Source organism: Callionymus lyra, chromosome 10, assembly GCF_982586985.1.
Source record: "Callionymus lyra chromosome 10, fCalLyr1.hap1.1, whole genome shotgun sequence".
Lineage (NCBI taxonomy): Eukaryota > Metazoa > Chordata > Actinopteri > Syngnathiformes > Callionymidae > Callionymus > Callionymus lyra.
Window position 1 is genome coordinate 2,642,698 of NC_141827.1, and position 10,902 is coordinate 2,653,599.

The window sequence follows — 10,902 nt, forward strand, 5'->3', positions numbered from 1 at the left end:
CACTTTTTCTGGAGATGAAATCTTGTTGACCATAACCACACCCACTCTGCTGTGGTTGGTCAAGCATGGAGGTTTGTCGTCATCAATGGTCTCCACCTCCAAGGGACTCGTTGTATAAACAAAGCGTGATTACAGCTGGAGGAAGAGTGAAGCGATTATAACATCATAATAGACTCTTGTAACCTCTCGTTCGTCCAGATTTCAGAGCAACTTTATAAAGTAATAAAGTGTAAAACATGGTCATGATGAGAAGTTACTGCGTCTTGAAGAACATTCACTACATGACAATACAATGTTAGGAAAGAAAATTAAACATTGAATAAATGTTGTGTTGTTTTGTTTAGTATAGTTTAGTTTTTTTTTACCACATAAAAACAATTTAAACTTCTTCGTCGTATTTGATCAAACTTCAAATGATTGAACCACGTGTCGAGTAGAACCTCGAGGTCACTATTCAATCACAATACACTCGAAACTGTTTATGTTGTTTAGACCTTCATACTATTCCTTTTTTTACTTCATGTCAACACAAGTTTACGTTTATTAAAAAATATAAATGTCTACTGACTCTTTCAAGAAACATCTTAAGACGTTTTTATTTGTTCAGGCTTTTCCTTGATTTTCTGGAACTCCTGTGTTGTTCTCAGTATTATCTTGACCTTTAAAATATATACTTTATTGAATATTGTTTTGATTGTTTAAGTTCTTTGAGACCCTGGTCTGGAAAAGCGCTATACAAATATAAATTACTTACTTACTTACTAACGGAACAACAGCGTTCTCTAGAGGCCAGTATCATAACTGCAACTCGGAATATTCAATAGAAAAAGCTCGATATATACGTAACATGTACATGTTTTGATGCCAAACTAAACTGAACAATGTAATTAACTCATTAACTATATGCTGCATGTATTAATTTCATTAATTCACTGCAGCATATAAAAGATGAAACATGTTTTCATGTGATTTTTGTAAAACTGTTGTACTACCAAATCTTCATCACTAGGGGCGCTCGTTCTACCTTAAATTTGTATTCCAATAACTTTGTGTGATTTAAACATTTTAGACATTTTATACAGTTTTCCTTCACCATTGTTGATTTAATAATAATAATTCAAGTGGTGAGGATTTAGGATTGATAAGGGTTAGTTTAAGCTTGAAGAATATATATTTTTAAGGATATTTTTTTTAATGAATAAATAAGATATACATTAAAGTAATTATTTTTATTATTATTATTATTATTTGATAGTATTTTAAAAAGAATAAACATTATTCAAGAGTTTTAGTTAGAGTTGGGTTGAAGAAAGATGTCAAAAAATGTTAAACATAATATTATAATATTAATAATGTAAAAATATTATTCAAACTAAAATTAATACAGTTAAAAATGTAAGAACAATGTAAAATACAATTAATGAATGTTTCTTTTAATTATAAGGTTACAAGATTTTTAACGAAACTTTTTTATATATTTTATAACACAACTCTACCCTAACCCTACGCTTTTGAAATATTTGTATATTTTTTATTTCATTATTTTATTTGTTCTTTTTTCGATTTTATTTAATTCATTTTATCATTTAACATTTTCAAATGTTCAAATACAATCAAATAAAAGCAGTTCAGTGAGTAACTAAGCTTTAGAATCTTAGTCATTAGTGAACGATGGGAAATGTGGAAAATGTAAGAAGAAGGAAAAAAGAAAAAGAAAATAGAAAAATAAATAAATAAAGAAGAAAAATTAGATATAAAGAAAGGAAGTCAACAATAATACTGTGCAGGTGGGACCACGATAATAAAAATAATAATAAATAAAATAAAATAAATCATTATAATAATTTTATAGTTAACTCCCGAGGTATAAACAGGTTCAAGTTGTAAACTAATAATAATAATAAAAATGAATAAATAAATAAAAAATAATAATATTAAAGTAAACTCTAGAGGTATAAACATATTGAAGTTGTAAAAATAAAAATAAAAACAATAATAAAAACAATAATAATAACAACAATAATAATAATAATAAAGTTAACTCTCGAGATATAAACACGTTCATGTTGTAAAGTAATAATAATAATAATACCAATAATCATAATAATAACAATAATAACAACAATAATAATAATAATAATATTAAAGTTAACTTTCGAGATATAAACACGTTCATGTTGTAAAGTAATAATAATAATAATACCAATAATCATAATAATAACAATAATAACAACAATAATAATAATAATAATATTAAAGTTAACTCTCGAGATATAAACACGTTCATGTTGTAAACTAATAATAATAATAATAATAACAATAATAATAACCATAATAATGATAATAAAAATAACAATTACAATAACAATAACAATAATAATTAAACTAATAATAATAATATCAATAATAACAACAATACTAATAATACTAATAATCATTATAATAACAATAATAATAATATAAATAAAGTTAACTCTCGAGGTATAAACACGTTCATGTTGTAAACTAATAATGATAATAACCATTATAATTATAATAATATTAATGTTAACTCTCGAGGTATAAACACGTTCATGTTGTAAACTAATAATGATAATAACCATTATAATTATAATAATATTAATGTTAACTCTCGAGGTATAAACACGTTCATGTTGTAAACTAATAATGATAATAACCATTATAATTATAATAATATTAATGTTAACTCTCGAGGTATAAACACGTTCATGTTGTAAACTAATAATGATAATAACCATTATAATTATAATAATATTAATGTTAACTCTCGAGGTATAGCACGTCCATCGTTTAAACTAATAATAACCATTATAATTATAATAATATTAATGTTAACTCTTGAGGTATAGCACGTCCATGTTTTAAACTAATAATAATAATAATAAAGTTAAACACGTTCATGTTGTAAAATAATAATGATAATAACAAAAATAATAATAATAATATTAATGTTAACTCTCGAGGTATAAACACGTTCATGTTCTAAACTAATAATAATAATAATAAAGTTAAACACGTTCATGTTGTTCACAGAAATAATTCCAACACTTGGAAGTAACACGTGTCCTTGTGGGCGGAGCTACGTGGCTTGCATCCATTTAAATGTACGCGCATGCGCTGACGAATACATTCGGGACTTGTTCTTCCTCGAGCGAGTGTTTCTGCGCTGATCCTGATCTGCCGGTGCTTGTCGGTGTTTGTCGGTTCTTTCGTGCCTGAAGCCCCGCGAGAGGCAGACATGAGCGGCGATCATCACTCCCTCACCGGGGACAAGGTAACCTCCTGGAGCTGCTTCAGCGTTAGCTTCTTAAACGTAGCGCTTATTTGTTGCAAATGTTTGACAGGGTAAGTTAGCTGAGTGAACAGTGAGGAGCTTAACTAGCGATAAACGCCAGGTTTAGTGTTGGTTAAGAAAGATGATCCAACAACTGACCATTTATTCCTAAAACACCGTAAAGATGAAAAACAAAGCGAGCTTTGGTGTCGCTGTTAGCATGTAGCTGTTAGCCGCTAGCATAGCATTGCTACACAGCAAGTTCAAAGTTAGTTAGCCGGTTATTTAGCAACACGGATTCTAACCCGCGACTCTCTTCCTTCTTCCAGATCGACGGAGGCTGTCGGGTCAACGGTAAGTCCATGACACCAGCCGGGCGGGTGAGGGGCGCCGTGTGCGGATGAAACGAGGTCGAGCCGAGCCTCGGATGCATGGTCGGGTCACTTGTCAGCGGAGGCAGAAATGGCGTCCAGAGACTAAGTCCTCTATTCCTCTCACAGGCGCCTATTGTTCAAATGGAAGCTCTTGTTCAAGGGCTTCTCGGGGTCGAGGCGAGGATCTGACGCACTCTTTGGAAACAATCGGAGGTGTTTTACGAGTTTAACGCCTTGTGCTTTGTTGTTGGCGAGGTTTTCAGGGCGTATTTCTCCGTTGAAAGTGAGGGTTTGGGGGTTGAGGACTTAGTCTCTGCGCCATTTTCTTTTTCGCTGTAGCGGCCTGAGTGTAGCTGCAGATGGCTGAGGATCTGAGAGGATCTGAGGAGATCTGCTGGATCCAGGAGCCAGAACATGATCTGGACTCACGCTTTTACACATGTTCACGTCTTTTAGTCACTATCGTGTTACACATGAAACGATGTCACGTGATCTTCTTATGTGCCAACACGTAACAATATTTAATTTAAAGATATTCAGCAAAGTTTTGAATCGTAGGAATATTAACATTATTGCTTTTAATGGATGTTGATGATAAAGTTGTTTTTTATTAAACGGATTGTTTGTGATGTTAAGAATGGATTCTTTAAGGTCATGCTTTTTGAGGTTTTCTCAGCTTTTTTGTTTTGCTGGTACATTTGTTAATTTTTTAAGTTGAAGCTCAAGACAAGATCAGGGAGGACCTTTTCCGTTGTTGTCTTGCATGTTAACCTGCTGGCACTTTTACTATTACCATTAGCATTGATATTTTGTTTTAAAGGGAATATTCTTGTTATCATAAAACAGAATAACCACTGGATTATATTGTTTATTCATTATTATATTATTATTATTATATGTGTCAACATCTGGACAATAACTGATCAGTTGACGTAACCTAGTCATCAACGATCCTCCATAACGTCTGAGTAAATGGTTTCCTGGAATTTAAAGTTCCTGCTAATATCGACGAGGAAGGAGGTTTCTATTGTAACTCAGTGAGTCATTATTTTTCATGCCGAGAAAACATGAATATTCCACATCATCTCGGTCCATCAGTTACTTTTCTTCTCTGGAGGCATCAGTGAAGCACTTTAGTGTCGTGAACATGTCGGTTACATGTGGTTTAGATTGAACAAACATCATTTATTTCTCCATTGATTTGCATTTTCACCAACTGCATCGACTAATGGAGTTTTTTCCTTTCGAGGTTATTGTATTGTGTGTGAAAAGAGGAATCATTGATATCATTTTATTAACATCAGTTTATTTAACTTCTAACAATAAAGTACCATCAATCAAAGCTACTTGTTTTACGGTATCTGTCACTGGTGATCATTTTAAAGTTTTCTGGTTGTAGTTTTATTATACAACTATAAATTAAAATTGGTTGACGCGGCCCAATGATGGATTTAAAGCTTTAAGAAGCACGGTGTGATGTGAAGCCTTTTATTTCTCCTAAAGTTGTTTTATACGTTTCAAATTGTCAAGATAGAGATGAACTTAAACTCTTGTGATCAAGAGTCAAGAATTTGAACCAAGTCTCTACCTGTTTGTGTGTCAGACGTGACTCATGTGAGTGTTTGGAGAACATCTGTAGCAAAGTATTTTGATGAATGTCTCATCAGTTGACCTTTAATTCAAGAATGTTTTGAGCGTTTTTCACACGTGGACATTTCTTCAGATTCGCAGAAACATAAAGACAAACACAGGGAGAAGGAACACAAACACAAAGATCACAAGAAAGATAAAGAGCGTGAAAAACTAAAACACGGCAACGGGTAAGTTGTTTCTGCTTCTAATTACATTGAGTTTCCTCCAAAATAAACATGTTTTTAAATCTGGTCACAAATCATTTTTGACTGTTTCTCTGATCGCAGGGATTCATCCGTCAGAAAGAACAAAGACAAGGTGAAGCAGAAAGATGGAGACAAACACAAGCACAAGGAGAAGCGGAAGGAAGACAAAGTGAGTTTTTAAACAGTTCTTTGTTTTGATTTCTGTTTGTTAATTTAATTTATATCGGCGTTACTCATGGATTTATGGAACTGATCAAGGTTTTTACTCGTAGATGAAATCTCTGGATGGAAGGATAAAGAAAGAAGAGAACGGCTTTGACAGGTTTGTTTCTGCTGAATGTTCTTGAAACCGTGTCACTATAATGACGTTGATTCCTTCAGTCCGCTGCACGTCAAGTCCGAGCCCGACGACAACTATCATTCTCCCAAACCTGCGAAGGCTTTGAAGCGAGAGCGAGACGATGACGAGTGAGTCGCCACCTTTTCCTCTTTCTTTTCTTCACAAGTCTTTAACTTCCATATTTTTACAGCTCAGAGTTCAAACCCAAAAAGATCAAGACCGAGGACAAAAAGAAGGCGAAGAAACGGACGCTAGAAGACGTGAGTCTTTGAAACTCAACGTTGTTTGTGATGTGAAGGTTTATTCATTTCCTACTTTAAAGGACAAGAAGTCCAAGAAGACAAAAGACAAGAAAGGACAGGTGGCAGATGGAAAGAAGGCCAAGAAGGAGCCGGAGGAGAAATGGAAATGGTTTGTCTAAACGATCCGTGGGGTGTGGCTGAGGTGTCATGGCCGCTGTGGCGTCTGCAGGTGGGAGGAAGAACGTTACACCGACGGCTCCAAGTGGATGTTCCTGGAGCACAAGGGTCCGGTGTTCGCTCCTCCGTACGAGCCCATGCCGAGCAAAGTCAAGTTTTACTACGACGGTAAGATCTTTCTCTGCCAGGCGTGTGACTAGAAGTGACGTTGATCCCCCTGCAGGTCATCACATGAAGCTCAGCCCGGAGGCAGAAGAAGTCGCGACGTTCTTCGCCAAGATGTTGGACCATGAATACACCACCAAGGACATTTTCCGCAAGAACTTTTTCAAAGACTGGAGAAAGGTACGTGTTCCAGAGGAGGCGACGCTTCAGGCTCAGTCGTGACGTTTCCTGGGTTTTCTTCAGGAAATGAACGCGGAAGAAAAGGCGAAGATCTCAGACTTGAACAAGTGCGACTTCGGGGAGATGTCGGAATATTTCAAAGCCCAGTCTGAAGCCAGGAAGGCCATGTCCAAGGACGACAAGCTGGTGAGCGACAAGCTGGTGACGGTGCAGAACACCCTGTGGTTGATATGTTTGCCAGTAGATGGCGCTGAGTCAAAGTTTTTAAAGTCTCTTATAACGACAGAAACATATATTTTTTTTAAATCATCTTTTGCCAAATAAATAAATGAGGCAAATTAAAGAACAAGTTTTATTTGTACTCGTTTGATTCATCCGACCCTCGACACGTCACCGATGAAGGTTTAGGTTTTGAACGTCTTGTGCGACGATCATTACATTTAAGGTCAAAGAATGTTTGTTCTCATCACTGGGTCTGGACTCGTCTTGTAGAAAATCAAGGCGGAGAACGAGCGCCTCCTGCAGGAGTACGGCTTCTGCGTCATGGACAACCACAAGGAGCGAATCGCCAACTTCCGCATCGAGCCTCCCGGTCTGTTCCGCGGCCGTGGAGACCACCCGAAGATGGGGATGCTGAAGAGGCGGATCCGGCCCAAGGACATCATCGTGAACTGCAGCAAGTGAGTGACGAGGTTTGTCGTCGTCGTGACGACGTGTCTGACAAACGTCCGTCATCATCTGCAGAGACTCCAAACACCCCGAGCCGCCGTCCGGCACCAAGTGGAAGGAGGTCCGCCACGACAACAAGGTGACGTGGCTGGTGTCGTGGACGGAGAACATCCAGGGATCCATCAAATACATCATGTTGAACCCCAGCTCCAGGATCAAGGTGAGTCTCTGTGGAGCCGCGGCGCCGAGACAGAACTCTAACGCCGGCGTGTTCAGGGAGAGAAAGACTGGCAGAAGTACGAGATCGCACGCAAGCTGAAGAAGATCGTGGACCGCATCAGGAACCAGTACCGCGAGGACTGGAAGTCCAAAGAGATGCGGATCAGACAGAGGGCCGTGGCGCTCTACTTCATCGACAAGGTGAGGCGGACGACGGCGGGTCCTGGTCGATGCTGATCCAGATGTTGTCCTGCACAGCTGGCTCTCAGGGCAGGTAACGAGAAGGAAGAGGGCGAGACGGCGGACACGGTCGGCTGCTGCTCCCTGAGGATCGAACACATCAAACTGTACCCGGAGAAGGACGGCCAGGAGTTTGTGGTGGAGTTCGACTTCCTGGGAAAAGACTCGATCCGCTACTACAACCAGGTCCCCGTGGAGAAGAGGGTCTTCAAGAACCTGCAGCTGTTCACGGAGAACAAGGACCCGGACGACGACCTGTTCGATCGACTGAATGTAAGAAGTGATTCGAACGAAAGATCCTTCTTTGTTCTGACACCAGCTTGTTCTTCCAGACGTCCATCCTCAACAAACATCTGCAGGAGCTGATGGAGGGTCTGACGGCCAAAGTCTTCCGTACCTACAACGCCTCCATCACGCTGCAGCAGCAGCTCAAGGCTCTCACCAACGGCGACGACAACCTCCCGGCCAAGATCCTGTCCTACAACCGGGCCAACCGGGCCGTGGCCATCCTGTGCAACCATCAGAGAGCTCCGCCCAAGACCTTCGAGAAGTCCATGCAGAACCTGCAGACCAAGGTGTTTATCTCCAAATATCTAAACACAAACTATAATCTGGATAATAACAGAACATTTTAAAATGACGAAAATTAAAATGACAAAAGTCCAACCAGTGAGTCTGAGCTGGATTATTTTGTTTATTTTTTTCTGTTGAAATGATCTTTAAGTTCAAGTTTCACAGTCGTCGTCGTGACACGAAGGTTTCTTCTCGTCACAGATCGACACCAAGAAAGATCAACTCTCTGATGCCCGGAGAGAACTGAAGAGCTCCAAGGCCGACGCCAAAGTACGGAGAGACGAGAAGTCCAAAAAGTATGTTGTGAAGAGTCATGGGGGGGGTGGTCATGTGATCCTCCTGCTGGGGCGGGGCTTCATGAGGTGTGTTCCTGCAGGACCGTGGAGACCAGGAAGAAGGCTGTGGAGCGGATAGAGGAGCAGCTGATGAAGCTAGAGGTCCAGGCGACCGACCGCGAGGAGAACAAGCAGATCGCTCTGGGCACCTCGAAGCTCAACTACCTGGACCCTCGTATCTCCGTGGCCTGGTACGTTCTCCGCCTCGAGGTCCTTCTGGAGCCACATCTCACGACCTTGTGTGTTTCCAGGTGCAAGAAGTGGAACGTCCCCGTCGAGAAGATCTACAACAAGACCCAGAGGGAGAAGTTCGCCTGGGCCATCGACATGGCCGAAGACGACTACGAGTTTTAAGTCCAACTTTCAACTTTTTAAAAGGAAACTTGTTTTATTTTTAGCCGAAGAACTCTGCTGGACGGTCGGACCAGACCGCGTGAGACCAGGATGGAGTAAATATCTGATCTGAGATCAGGCGTCGGAGCAGGTGAAGGCAAAGTCCCGGTAAAGGAAAGAACCTTTGACCTTGGAGACCAAGTCTGAACTTTGAACTCTGTGCTCCTGTAGCTACTGTATAAGCAAAAACAATTTTATCTTCAGTTCACCTGCTTTGTATTCTAGCCTCCCGACCATGTATGGATTCTATATTTTCATAAACTCCTTAACGCACCCACACGCCTTTGAAGACGAGTCCGTGACGAGCGACTCGACGTTTCTGAAGCAGCAGAATGTGAATCTTTCAGCTTCTATCAGGGACTTTTATCAGTGGAAATGTGAACCCAATCACTTCTGTCCTGTGCTGCTCCTGATCGGCACAATCCTTTGTAGACGCAAGAGAAACGACTCCCATTGTTACTTGAAAATAATGCTATGATAATGTATTTAAAGTCTGTCGGAGGATTTGTCTCTGTGAGGGAAACGACTTTGCCAAAAAAAAATCATGAATCTGTTACAGTTTTAGCAAGTTTTCATCGAGAGGATCATGAAATGTAACAAATTAATTGTGAATTCATTTTATTCCACTTTGTTTGACATGTGGGGAAGTTGATGCGAGTCGCTGGAACGTCGACATCCCAGAATCTGTTTTTAACCTTTTCCCATCTTAGCCTTTTATCATGTGTTGACTTTTATGCCTATTGTAGGTCAAAGAATAAAATCCTACATCAACTCTATTCTGAGTCTGTTTTTAATCTACATGTCGCTTTGATTTCTTCACGTGTTTCGCTGTAAACTTCACTTTTTTTTAAAAACTCGTCGATCCTGGACTTTGGGTTTGTTTTCTATTTTTTAATTGCATACTTGACACTGACGAGGTATAATTTAAAAGTATTTATTCTCCAGCAACAGTGAAGTCAATAACAAGTTAACACATGAATCAGTTTTTGTTCTGAAACTCTTGCAGCTGCACAGATTATGACTTTATTTTCATTAAATATTTTGACGATACGATTCTTTCACACAATTTATCCAACATGCGACGATCCTTATTCGACACTAGAGGGCAGTCTTTGTTTTAATAGTTTACACTTTAAGTCTATGTGAAGGAAAATTATACGAATTTGAGACAAATCGGGTTTTATTTTATTCATATTAATATACAGGTTTCACACTGAGAATATTAAGATTTTTTTGCTATTTTTTAGCAAAGTCTCTTCTTGAATGTAAGGTTTAATGACGCTTTATATTTCATTTGTCACAAACCACTTTACATTTTGCTCGGAGGAATGAAAAAATAATTTTATGTTTAAGCCTGAAAATAATAACGGTTTTATAAAAGCTGCACAAAATAGCGATAATTCGAAGTTTGAAGCCATTACTGACGCAACTCGCTTAGCCAATCAGAGAGCAGGATACTGAACCGCATTCTCTCACTGTCGCTTCTCATTCGTCTAAAATAAAATTGGATCCAAAAACGTAATGAACGTTAACATTAGATTACAACAGTTGTATTTGTATTATTTTATTTGTTAAATGATTTAAAAAAAAGTTCTTCCGTTATTTCGTCTTTAAGAATTTATTGTTTTTGCTCAGAAAGTTGAATCTTTTTAATGTATTTATTCCGCTTCCATTAAAAGACAAAATGCAACAGATCTGTGAGTAAAAGTGCGACGTTTGTTACGATTTACTTTGTATAAATACGCGCAACATTTTAAATAAAACGTGTAGAATTTGTGCACAAATACATTAATAAGCGCAGTATTTACACAAATGAATAAACATCATAAAGTTAATGATAATAATGTTAGAAATACGATTCA

The 10,902-nt window shown here is 38.3% G+C and overlaps 1 protein-coding gene across 1 annotated transcript; it reads left to right on the forward strand.

The window, feature by feature from the left end:
• Positions 1–3,162: 3,162 nt before the first annotated feature.
• Positions 3,163–9,816, forward strand: top1a (DNA topoisomerase Ia). Its single transcript, XM_087800083.1, has 19 exons — positions 3,163–3,295; positions 3,625–3,649; positions 5,393–5,489; positions 5,589–5,676; positions 5,780–5,829; positions 5,889–5,975; positions 6,038–6,107; positions 6,170–6,258; positions 6,319–6,434; positions 6,490–6,611; positions 6,675–6,797; positions 7,104–7,291; positions 7,356–7,500; positions 7,557–7,700; positions 7,758–8,012; positions 8,072–8,314; positions 8,514–8,608; positions 8,689–8,838; positions 8,899–9,816. The coding sequence occupies exons 1-19, from the start codon at positions 3,260–3,262 to the stop codon at positions 8,999–9,001; spliced, it is 2,226 nt and encodes a 741-aa protein (XP_087656209.1). The 5' UTR covers positions 3,163–3,259; the 3' UTR covers positions 9,002–9,816.
• The last annotated feature ends 1,086 nt before the right edge of the window (positions 9,817–10,902 follow it).

What these genes read in the sequence shown, in the direction of transcription:
- top1a (XM_087800083.1), top strand. Translation starts at nt 3,260, where the DNA reads ATGAGCGGCGATCATCACTCCCTCACCGGGGACAAG. An exon ending in TTTTCAAAGACTGGAGAAAG is followed by an intron (nt 6,612 to 6,674) that starts GTACGTGTTCCA and finishes GGTTTTCTTCAG; the next exon opens with GAAATGAACGCGGAAGAAAA. An exon ending in ACCTGTTCGATCGACTGAAT is followed by an intron (nt 8,013 to 8,071) that starts GTAAGAAGTGAT and finishes TTGTTCTTCCAG; the next exon opens with ACGTCCATCCTCAACAAACA.